Raw genomic sequence first — 12,239 nt, 5'->3', positions numbered from 1 at the left:
TCCTCTAATTATAAATGTCCCTCTGATCCCTGTTTTGCTTGCATCCCACAGTTTTAATATACTTTGATTAATCCTTTATCTGAACCATGGACTATTTAGAAATGTATTGTCAGTTTCTGAATATTTGGTGTTTACCTAGGTACCTTATTGTTACTAATTTCTGATTTAATTCCACTGTGCCTAGAGAATAGATTCTGTATGATTTCACTTATGTTAAATTTACTGAATCTTTTCTGTGACCCAGCATGATGCATATTGGTGAACATATCAGTGCCCTTAATAAATATTCTGTAGACGTGTGATACAGTGTTTTACAAACATTAAGTAAGGTAAGGTGGTTGACAGTGTTGTTGGGATTATGTGTTTTTACTGATATTTTAATCTGGTGGTTCTATCAATTGCTGAAAGGGGGTATTAAAATCTCCAACCACGTTGTACCTGTCTCATTTATTTTGAAGCTCTGTTATTAGATACACATACACTTATGTTTATGTCTTCCTATAGGACTTTTTATCATTATGAAGTGTCTCACTTTATCTCTGGTACTATTCTTTGTCTTGATGTCTATGTTGTCTGAGATTAATATAGCCATTCTAATGTTTATATTTACAGTTTCCATGGTATATCTCTTTCCACCCGTTCACTTTACCCCTCTCTGTTCTTTATAATTTAAGTGGGTCTTTTGTAGACTGCATGTAGTTGGGATTATTTTTTCAAGATCCATCCTGCCTTGGAGTGTTTAGTTCACTAAATTTAAGTAAGTATTGATGATTAGAGTTGGAGCTGCCATTTGACTGTTTTTTCTATTATTCTTGTTTTCTCCTGTTGCCTTTATATAATTTAAAAAATTTTAGAATTCCATTATAATCATATATCTATCTATTAGCTTTTAAGGTACACTGATTGCTCTAGGGATTACTAAATATATCCTTCACTTCTCAGTCTACTGAGCTAATATTATAACACTTAATGTAACATGTAGAAACCTTGGATTCAGGTAGGTCTATTTTACTTTCTGCCATCCTTTATGCTATAGTTGCCATATAGCTTATGGTTACATATATTATATCCTTTACAATTCAGTGTTATAACTTGTGCTTAAAATAGTCCTATGTATTTAGAGACATTCCAAGAAGGAAAAAAACTTTTATAGTTACCCAGCTGTTTATCATTTTTTAAAGTGTTTTCATCTTTTTATTTTTACTGAGGAATTTGATACACAGCATTATATTAGTTTCAGATGTACAACATAATGATTCAAATTTTTCATATATTGCAAGATGATTACCACCATAAATCTACTTAACATGTCACTATATATAATTACAAAATTTGTCCTATAATTACAACTTTGAACATCTATTCTCTTAGTAATACAGTACTGCATATTTGAAAGTTGCTAACTACAGTTCCCATGCTGTACATTACAACCCCTTGACTTCTTTATTTTATAAATGGCAGTTTGTACCTTTTGACTCCCTTTAACCATCCTGCATCCACTCAGCTAGCAACCACAAATTTGTTCTCTGTAAGATTCCACATATAAGTTAGATGATATAATAGTTGTCTTTTTCTATTTCACTTAGCATAAACCACTTAAGGTCCATCCATGTTGTCCCAAATGGCAAGATTCATTCTTTTTAATGGCTAAATAATATCCCATTATGTGTACACATACACATCATCTTACTCACTGACCTACTACCAATGGATGTTTAGGTTGCTTTAAACTTGGCTATTGCAAGTAGTGCTGCGTGAACGTGGAGTGCATGTATCTTTTGGGGGTGGTTAGTGCTTTTGTTTCCTTTGGATAAACACCCAGAAGTAGAATTACTGGATCACATGGTAGTTCTATTTTTAATTTTTTGAAGCATCTCCATCGTGGCTGCACCAATTTACATTCCCACCAACAGTTCACAAGGGCTCTCTCTTCTCCACATCCTTGACGATACTTATCTTTTTGATAATAGCCATTCTAACAGATGTGAAGTGCTATCGCATGGTTTTGTTATTTACCATTTTCAGTGCTACTCTCTCAATCTGTCCCACCCTCTCCTTCCCCATGTGTCCACAAGTCTGTTCTCTACATCCACATCTCTATTTCTGCCCTGCAGATAGTACTGTTTTTCTAGAGTCAACATATATGCATTAATATACGATATTTTTCTCTTTCTGTCTTACTTCACTCTGTATGTGCCAGTCTCTAGGTTTATCCACCTCATTAGAACTGACAAATTCTTTCCTTTTACATGTAATGGAATATTACTGAAGCGACTGAGCACACACACACCACAACTTCTTTTATCCACTCATCTGTCAACGGACATCTGGGTTGCTTCCATGTCCTGGCTATCATAAACAGTGCTGCAGTGAATACTGGGGTACATGTAGCTTTTGAGTTATGGTTTTCTCAGGGTATATGCCCAGCAGTGGAATTGCTGGGTCATATGGTAGTTTTACTCCTAGTAATAGTATAAGAAACCTCCATACTGTTCCCCACAGTGTGACAGTGTTTATTTTGCCTTCATTCTTGAAGGATATTTTCACTGGATACAGAATTTTAGGGTGACAATTTTCTCCTAACAACATTTTTAAGATGTTGTTCCAATGTCTTCTGGCCTCCATAGTTTCTGACAGGAAGTTATTGTAAGTAATATGTCATTTTTCTCTGAGTGATTTCAATTTTGTTTCTATATCTTTGGCTAGTAGCTGCTTGAGTATGACATATCTGGGTATGGGTAGATTTGTTGAGTTTCTTAAATCTGTATGTATATATCTTTCACTAAATTTGGAAAAATTTTAGCCATTTTTTATATATATATATATATATATATATATATATATTTTCCGCCCCCCCCCCCCCCCCCCACGAGAATTTTTTTCTACCTAGAGAGACTGGGAGGGGCAGCTAACAGTGTAATAATATCTTTAAAGTGCTATTAGGAGAAAATGTCAAATATCCATTGAAAATATCTTGTAAGAATGAAAGCAAAGGCAAAATAAAACACATTTTCAAATAAGGGAAAACTAATAAAATTCACTGCCAGTAAGCCTGTAATATAACCAATGTTCTTCAAGGACAGAATTTCATTTAGAACTCCACTTCTAGTTTTAAGTCCATTACTTCCTATGGTCCTTATGGTGTTTCTCTCTTTTACTTGAGGGAACTTCAGAAGCTGCATCTTACCTGAGAGAAATACTCTTCTGAGATGCGTGCGGCCCACTCGATGCACTGCTCCAGGGGCCGGCAGGGGTTGGACACGTCAGCACACTTGATCAGCATCCGTTTGATCAGAGTCCGGTTCTCTGGAGTCCTGAGCATGGTGTTTATGGCTTCTTGATCTTTATCAGTTTCCTAAAGCATGAGTGGAATTCAAAGCAATCAAAACGGGACCCCAGGTACCAAGCCCTGTTTTACTGGTGTGGCCCCACCGTAACCACAGTGAGGCTCTGTCTGGGATCTACGGTTAGGGGCTCTCAAAATAGTGCCGGGGAAGCTGAGGTTGGCCCTCACTCTACAGCGGGGAAAACCAAGGCCCAGTGAGATTCCAGCAGAACCCGGAAGTAGAGCATAGCATTGGAGGCTGGCATATCTGTCTTTCCCCATCTTGACTATTTCTCACAGTTGCCTTTTCTTTCTATCATTCACTCGCTAAGTACTCAAAGACTGGCTTTATCTTTTATTATTTATATTCATTAAAAAAACAATGTGAACTGAAAAGTGAAACCTTTCTCTGCCCTTATAACAGGCAGTCTTGTGGTCCACCAGGGGCTCTGCTTCTCCCCACCCAGCCCTGGGAGTCCACCATCGGTGTACCACAGTGTGTCGGACACGCTGATGTTCCCTAAACTCTGCCCTCACATTTTATGGTGGACAGAGGACTTAGTCACAGTCTTCTGATCTGCACTCACAGAGATATCTTGTGGTAGGCATGAAAATCAGTATAATTCACCATGATATTTTACAGATGAGGATGCTGGGACTCCACGAGGTGAAGAGACTCAGAGGTACTGAGCTGACCCAAGATAAGAGCGTGAGTCCTGCCTCTAGTCTTGGACTCTGTCACTCCAAAGCAGTACCTGCTATCTGACTCACAGGGAGCCCCTCTGGATACGTAGCCTCAGCCCATGGTGTGAGGGGCCCTCTGCTTACGGGCCCCCTGAAGCAAATTCAGGTTGGAAGAGGGAGTACTGGGTCGAAGACATGAGCAAGCATCTCTTCTTTCTGATTCTGGGCCCATCAAGCAGCTTTCCAGAGGAATCAGCCACGTGGTTTCTGTGAGCAGTCACAGTCATCCCCTCTCAGTGGGGACAAGACGGGTAGGGGGGACCCTGAGCCCAGGCTGCCTGGTCTCCTAGAAAGTGACAGAGACCGTGTCCTCAGTGATTCTCCGCATCTCCCACTGCCCACCAGCTTTGTGCTGACCCTTCTCTCTGCAGGTGTGTGACTACTGTTCAGTACTGCCCACCGGGAACTATTTTCTTCCACCAGCAATGACCCACTGGATCCTGGTTCCCAGTCTCTCAGTAAAAATCCAAGTTGTGACAGCAGAGAGGAGGAACATGACTGTCAAGAAGAATGAAGACTCTGCAACTTCCCAGAATGGATGGAGGAAGCCAAGTCTGTGAGGTACGTGGTTTCTTTCTGTGAGGTGGGGTCAGCTGGGGTGTCTGTGCATGGGAGAATGACTGAGTCCTTGGAAAGGGCGTAAAGTCTCTGACAGACTGGAGAACGGGCAAGGGTGAGGAGAGCAGAGTTCTCCCCAGGTTTCAGATCAGGTGAGACAGGGACAAGTGTGAAGGGTGATAAACTAGAAAGCCAGGGACAGACAAAAGCCACAGCCAAACAAGTGAGCCACAGCAGTAGAGTTGGAGCTCAAAGGGCTATCCTCTTAGGATAAGTCATCTCTGTGCTCACAAAGACTGGCAGGGGGGTGCTGGGGTCGGGGAGGAGGAACATGGGGTTGGTGGTCGGGCAGACATGGGCCTCAGGGAGAGGGTTCCTGGGATAGCATGTTCTCCGAGTACTGTGCTCACATTGAATCGAGCACAACATGTGCCATGTCCTCAGGGTTGTGCCTCAAGGGCTATTGTGCCCATTCGAGACAAGGAAGCGGAGGAGAGCCGAGAACTCAGACTGGCTGCTTTCTCAGACGTGGGCTCCTGTCTGGGGAAGCAGTTAATGTTCTTCTCTTGCCAGAAAGTTCTTCTGGACTCCATGCCTCAAATCCAACAACACCAGCACCCTGTGGTCCAAATCCAGGAGCCTCCCCAACCCTCACCCTCCTGTGATACAAACCAACAGAGGACTGGTGCGGTTGCCCAGCAGGCAGTGGCTGGTGAGAGACCTCATGGCTCCAACTGACCCCAAGATGCTCAGAGGAGGGGAACGGGGCACCTGCTGAAAAAGGGCGCAGTAATGGCCCACCTGTCTATCATCAAGTCCCTTCAGAATTGTCATGTTTTTTCTTGTATGTCTTGCCAAGTCTTTGTACTTTAATTTCCATTGGTTAAAAAATTATTTATATGCAGTGAGCCCAGCGTGGGGATTATAATACTCATGATCTCTTAAGCCCAGGTTTCCCCACAACACATAGGAGGAAGGGCCCTAAACACAGACTCCATTTGCAGTCAGCTCACTTACCCCATCTTCTTCTAATGCTACCAAGGGCTTGTTGATGATGTTGACAAATTTGTTGACGTGCTCAAAGTGCTTTGTCATTTCTGTGGCTAAGACCATGTCGATGATACCCTGGCGCAGCGTCTGGTAGTCATTCCTGTTCAGACAACAAAGGAGAGGCTGCTGCTGATTACTGATCCAGACCAGACAGGTGCTCCTGAAAACCAGCTGTGATCTAGGACCTGTGTTCACTGCGGCTGAAATTCTAAGGAACTGTGCAGCAGTGGCAAGGCATGCTTTAAAGAATGTGAAGGTTAAAGGTTGCTGCCTAGACTGCTATTAGTAAGGAAAACCTGAACAGAAGTTAAAATGAGAATCTTTGGGCAAAACTATGTGGTTCCCTGGTAGCTCAGCTGGTAAAGAATTTGCCTGCAATACAGGAGACCCCAGTTCTATTCCTGGGTTGGGAAGATCCCCTAGAAAAGGGATAGGCTACCCTCTCCAGTATTCTTGGGATTCCCTGGTAACTCAGATGGTAAAGAATCTGCCTGCAATGCGGGAGACTTGGATCCCCTGGGGAAGCACATGATAACTCACTCTAGTATTCTTGCCTGGAGAATCCCCATGGACAGAGGAGCCTGGTGGGCTACAGTCTGTGGGGCTGCAAAAAGTCGGACATGACAGAGTGACTAAGCACAGCACATGCGTAAGACTATGGATACAGTGTTCATAGTGTTGTCATAAGCAAAAGGCATATAGTTCTTAAGATTGAAGAAAAGCTAGAACATAGCCAGCTGGGGTTATGAAGAACGTACCCCACACAGAGGAACCTTGAGACGCAACAATTTTAGAGCCCGGAAACACAGAGGGTGGACCATCTGAAAGCTGAGAGAATCAATGGTGCATACCCGATTCCTCTTCCTCTAGCCCTTTATATTTATTTTAAAAATTTATTTTTTGAGGATGGAAACCATTTAATTAAAAACGTAAAAGGTACAAAGAGTATAAACTGAACTCTATGCAGCTATGCTGTTCTTTTCCCTGGAGACAGTCATAGTTGTCCAGAGATAACTGATGTATATGTAAGCAACTATGAAAAAAACCAACTTTAAGTCCACATATGAAATTCTAAAACATAGAAAAAAATGGAGGTTTTTTTTTTTTTAAATCCCTTAGGTTTAATAACTTCCTTTGAAGTTTCCAAATTAGTAAGTATCCCTCATAACAGATCACTTTTGTCTAACAGCCCCACCCTAGACACTGCTGTTGCTAAGTCACTTCAGTCGTGTCCAACTCTGTGTGACCCCATAGATGGCAGCCCACCAGGCTCTGCTATCCCTGGGATTCTCCAGGCAAGAACACTGGAGTGCGTTGCCATTTCCTTCTCCAATGTATGAAAGTGAAAAGTGAAAGTGAAGTCACTCAGTTGTGTCCGACTCTGTGACCCCATGGACTGCAGCCTACCAGGCTCCTCCGTCCATGGGATTTTCCAGGCAAGAGTACTGGAGTGGATTGCCATTGCCTTCTCTGCTAGACAGTGAGGGCACCATGAAGAAGAGAAGACACTGTAATCTCACAGCATCACCAATCAGACATGAGAAGTTTGCTGGGCAGAGTTTGTTGGGAGTCTGCCAGGCAGAGATGTAAGATGACAGCTTCTGAATCTGTCAAGGTGTCGGCCTTACACTGTTGTCTTGAAATGTTCAGGACACAAAGGAACTGAACCTTGAAAACATCATGCAACACAGAAGACCACATCCTCAGGTGCTTCCATTCGTCTGAAATGCCCAGAACTCACAAAGCTACGGAGGCGGAAGGTAGATCAGTTTCTGCCTACCAGGGGGCAGGAGAATGACTGCTCAGGAGCTCAAGGTTCCTTTGGGGGTGATGGAAATGTTGTAAATGTCGACTATACGGATGACTGCACAACTTGGAATATACCAAAAACTCCGCACGCTTTAAATGGGTGAACTGTACAGTACCTAATTATATCTCAACAAAATTCTTTTTTAAAGAGCAAAAAGGAAACATACTTTCCAGCTCACTGTTCTTACCTCTCCATGTTTTTAAAGATGTTGCATTTATCATCGCTGGTGGTCAGTTGGAAGGCCAAGGCCGCATGGTGGTGCTCCAGCACAGCCATGTCGTTGTACAGAATGGCCAGCTCGCTCCCGGCATTGCACAGGAAGGAGTTGGTCCTCCCGGGGTGGTCCACATCGTGGATAGTGGCTGCGATGAGCGCAGCGACCTCATCAAGTGGGTCTAAAGTTTGCTGAAAACAAGAGTTCTTTTAAAAATTGGGGCATGGCACTGAAAGCAAGGTAGCCTTCTGTGTAGTTCTCTTTCTGCCCTTCTGACTTCTGAGAAAAGCACAGTGTTGAGCAAATCCAGTTTTCCTAACTCTACTCAGAAATAGTTTCATCTTTGCATGTTTCAGAGGAAACATTATCGGATTCTCAGTCTCGCACAAGTTAGGGATTTACCAAGACACAGGGTGTCCTCACCCGATAGGAGTCACCTCCTCAGCCAGTCTGTCTTTAGACGCATCACACAAAAAGGTCCTTCGTCTGAGGTATTGACTTACTACTTCGAACGTTACTTTGATTTAAAACTTTATCAATTGGGAAAGTAAGATCCCACATGCCATGTGGCATGGCCAAAAGTTTTCATTTACAACTTTAAGTACAGAAGTGCATGGTACTTTCTTCTAGTATTCTCCATTTCTAATGTGTATATTCCTGTTTTCTGTATTTTTGATTAGTCTGGCTTGCAGTGAATTCTCTTGGTTGTTTCAAAGAACAATCCCAGATGATCACTTTGCTCTTCTCATTCTATAGGTTTTGATACATAGGTTTCTCATTTTGTTGTTTTCTGTTATTTTTGGTTTTATTTCTTTGTTTAACCCCAATTTGTTCGAAGTATTTTCTCATATGCAGTGGCTGACATTTTTTTATTTAAGTTTTTTGAAGTATATCAAGACTGTGTCTTAGTATCAAGATCATTTCTGGAAATATACACCTTTTCTTCAAGTGTTTGTAGGATATCTAATAAACCAGCCTTGTAAATTTATTTAAATTGAAATTCAATAGTTTTAACTTAAAAAAAGGTTTTGTTGGCCATGCTGCATGGCATGTAGGATCCAACCAGAGACTGGACCTGCACCACCTGCATTGGAAGCGTGGAGTTTAACTACTGAACCACCAGGGAAGCAACCCAGGTAGTTTTAACTTTAAATGGGTGACTTTTATGATGTGAATTACATCAATAAGTTGTTAAAATTAAGTTATTAATAGCTTTCTGAATGTGTATTTGTATGTTATTGATTAAGGAGTTTCAAAAGCAGTAAATTACAGCAAAAATTAGGTTGCCTTTATGCTGAACCACACTGACACAGATGTCTGTCCTCTGCCCTCTGTGTTCATACTTTATAAAAACAGACCTCTCCCTGGACTCTTGTTCTACCTACGGTCTTAGTCATGACCTTTAGTTAAAACAACAACAAAAAACCACCAAACAACACAACTAGAGGGAGGCTGGACTTGCCTGCCCTGCACTTGTGCCGGGAGGCTGACCTGTCTCATTCCTCATGAGGCCCTGATTTCTCACTGATTCTCCGCTCTCAAGTACTTCCACAAGTGAAACGGCCACGCACTAGCGCTCCCTAGGCCTTCTGTGCCAGTTTATGGCGGATGCTGACGGAAATACTAACAATACAAATACTCTGGCAAAGCAGTACATGTCTAGTTGCTGCTTTGGACATTTCCCTAATGAAATAGTTTACAATGTGAAAAGCTTTCTTAGGAAGCTTGGTTTGGAAGTGGACAGTGAGCAGAGTGCCTTGGATGGCACTTTCTTCTGTGACGCCCTTACTGTGACACAGTCACATTCCCTTTGCTCCTGAGCCCTCAAAGCTGGAGCTAAAGTGGCTCCTATTCTAAAGTGGAATACCCAGGGTCACGCTGGGAATTAGTTATCCACCCCCCATAGCCAGGGTGTGGTCCTGCTTCTCAGGAGGCCGCACCCTTCCAGGGCCAGACTGCACCCTACACCCTGCACCCTCATCCCTGCTGTGAAGCACTGGGCACCAGCACAGCTCACCTTGACCCTCTCTTTGCACAGAAAGTAGGCAGTGGCATGCAGCACATCAGCGGAGTGTGTGGAGTTGTGGTAGGGGTTGGAAGCGTGATAATTGGCTTCAATCATCTGTAACCAGGATCTCAGTGTCACCTCGGGGCATTTTAAGAATTCACAGACTCCGAAGCGAGCGAACACTTTGAGACCAAGGTAAATCAAAGGCCTATAGAGAAAAACATACACATCATTAAAGTAGAGAAAACAGGTAGTGTGTCTGATCTGTTCAGATCCAACAAGCAAAACCTGAGCCAGACTTCAGGGAGCGAGCGGGGCAGCAAAGTGGAGCCTGTGAGGGTGGCCTGCAGCGGGTGCCCTGTCACCCTCTCTCCTGGTGGCCAGCACCAGCCCTGGGCAGAGCCCAGCTGCAATTCTGGGGGCACCCGCCTGGTTCTCCCCACTGCCCTAGCTGCTGCACAGTCCTCCTGGCACCAGGAGGGTCTCCAGGTCAACATGCTGCCAGGCTAACCCCATCCTCCCCTGTGGCCTTGCTGGACATGTGTCACTGGCCAGATGTCTTGCTGGAAGCAGATACCAGTTCCCCACGGCAGCACACCAGCCAGACACTGGCACACATCCCGTGATGGTCTCAACACTCTGGAGGTGGGGGTTTCCCCAGACAGGTGACCAGATGATGCCAAATGAGGCCCGTCCATGAGAGTCACCGTCACCCAGCCTCTGGCCTTTGCTCTTGGCTCTGTTGAGGCAGTGTCCAAGCCGGCTGGGCTCCCAGGACTTGGACAGACCTGCCCCGTCCCAGCTCACATTAGGACGTAAACCAGTGCCCACAGCTTTGTCTGCCGCTGTCACTGGCCCTGTGGGGCACGCGGATGCAGTGTGTCTCAGAAGCTTGACTCGCGCTGAGTGTGAGCAAAGGGCAGGGGCTGTCACGGGGACCACCACCCACCCGGGATGGGACCTGACAAGTCTCCTATAACCGCCTCTCTCTGCTGTCTGCTGGGGTCCACGCCTCACCTCCTGAAGGGCGGCACTGGCTGGCATCAGGTCTGAACGCCCTTCCCGTGTGCCAGGCCAACCACACGGCTCTAGCTGAGTGTTCTCCAGAGAGGAATGAAATGGGAGGGGAAACCCAACCCTGCCCTGCTCTTGGGGACCACACTCAGGTCAGGATGCTGGAGTGTGGAGTGTCCCCATGCCTGTCACAAACACAGCAACTAAGATCTGGGGACAGCTCTTATCAGCATGTATATCCGTGTATTTATTTATTTTTTTGGCTGCACTAAGTGGCATGTGGGATCTTAGTTCCCTGACCAGGGATCAAACCTAAGATCCCTGCATTGGAAGCATGGAGTCTTAACCACTGGACTGCCAATGGTTCTGAGCTCTAAAGTGAGGCTCTTTGCGGCAATGTCAACATATCACTACTTAATACCTACAGGAAAAATTAATAACCGTATCTTACAAAAAGAAAACCTCTGCTACTTGCAGACTCCGAGTAAGACACTTGCTCTCTCTGCAGCAGTCATGGCCAGGTGAACTCCCCTTGGCTTCTCCCTGATCCCTCGCTGATGCTGAGGCCCTGGAGACTCAAGGTACCTGCTGCTCTTTCCCTGGGGCCTCCTCCCTGACCAGGGACTGGCTCTGAGCAGAGCCTACACTCCCGGGGAGGCTTTCTCCACACTGGCCCTTGGAATCAAACTCCCTGTCTGCTGAGCTTCCATGGGCTCACCTTTTATGAGTGGCAGCCTCCAGTTCAAAAATATTGAAGTCCCAGTGTTCCTCCTTTTCCATGGCCCGAGTTATCTGTGATGGGACATCGTGAAGGGAGACGGGGACGATGATGCTGCTGGGAACCTGCTGAAGGTCTGCAGGGTGAACAAAACAGAATCAACAGGCTTGACGGCGTTTTCGGTCCCTCAGGGGGAGCAGTAGATCTTTGGGGGCGGATGCTTTGTTTCTTAAGGTTTACGATAAACCAAAAACTTCTTACTGATTAAAAAAAAACCTCAAAATTATTATCTGAAAATTTATCTTCATCACTTAAGTGTGGCTATAATGCTAATCAAGTATTAGTTGCTCAGTCGTATCCGACTCTGCAACCCCATGGACTGTAGCCCGCCAGGCTCCTCTGTCCATGGATTCTCTAGGCAAGAACACTGGAGTGGGTAACCTTTTCCTTCCCTAGGTGTTCTTCCCAACCCAGGGATTGAACCCAGGTCTCCTGCATTGCAAGCAGATTATTTACTGTCTGGACCACCAGGGAAGCCCCAATAGTATTAAGCTAATACTAATAGCAATCCAAAAAATTAAAAAGGAAAAACTTACTTTTTGTTGAAAGAACATATTCATTTCCAGATAATCTTCGCAAACCATCCTGATAAAAACCAAGACAGAAGGTGACAGATGGTAATGGAATGGTCTGTTTCCCACAGAGCTGGAGGCCTCTATCCTAAACGGCTGGAGGCTGCACCTGGAGCCCACGGGCCAGAGCCTCCAGCTAACACATGATCCCCCAGCCTCCTCCCAT

The 12,239-nt window shown here is 44.6% G+C and overlaps 1 protein-coding gene and 1 long non-coding RNA gene across 9 annotated transcripts in view; one reads left to right on the top strand and one right to left on the bottom strand.

Annotated features, from left to right (window-relative positions):
- The window catches only part of LOC122706989, a 50,747-nt gene extending 43,083 nt beyond the window's left edge, over positions 1–7,664 (top strand). For 3 of the 5 annotated variants that reach the window (XR_006344539.1, XR_006344537.1, XR_006344541.1), the window contains 3 exons: positions 3,164–3,399; positions 3,969–4,630; positions 7,328–7,664. This is a non-coding gene — a long non-coding RNA (uncharacterized LOC122706989). Of the gene's footprint in view, positions 1–3,163; positions 3,400–3,968; positions 4,631–5,200; positions 5,650–7,327 lie in introns of those variants that run through there. The other 2 variants (XR_006344538.1, XR_006344540.1) reach the window with 2 other exon arrangements.
- Positions 1–12,239, bottom strand: part of PDE8A (phosphodiesterase 8A) — a 146,179-nt gene that overhangs the window by 7,642 nt on the left and 126,298 nt on the right. For 2 of the 4 annotated variants that reach the window (XM_043922612.1, XM_043922611.1), the window contains exons 15-21: positions 12,038–12,086; positions 11,442–11,577; positions 9,719–9,917; positions 7,675–7,892; positions 5,645–5,777; positions 5,300–5,401; positions 3,188–3,355 (exon numbers count right to left, since the gene is read on the bottom strand). In XM_043922612.1, coding sequence (XP_043778547.1) covers positions 3,188–3,355; positions 5,300–5,401; positions 5,645–5,777; positions 7,675–7,892; positions 9,719–9,917; positions 11,442–11,577; positions 12,038–12,086 — 1,005 coding nt within the window. The remainder of the gene's footprint in view (positions 1–3,187; positions 3,356–5,299; positions 5,402–5,644; positions 5,778–7,674; positions 7,893–9,718; positions 9,918–11,441; positions 11,578–12,037; positions 12,087–12,239) is intronic. The other 2 variants (XM_043922610.1, XM_043922613.1) reach the window with 2 other exon arrangements.

This window comes from Cervus elaphus, chromosome 13, assembly GCF_910594005.1.
Source record: "Cervus elaphus chromosome 13, mCerEla1.1, whole genome shotgun sequence".
NCBI lineage: Eukaryota > Metazoa > Chordata > Mammalia > Artiodactyla > Cervidae > Cervus > Cervus elaphus.
The sequence above is the reverse complement of the archived record's forward strand: the minus strand, read 5'-3'. Positions and strand labels throughout refer to the sequence as shown.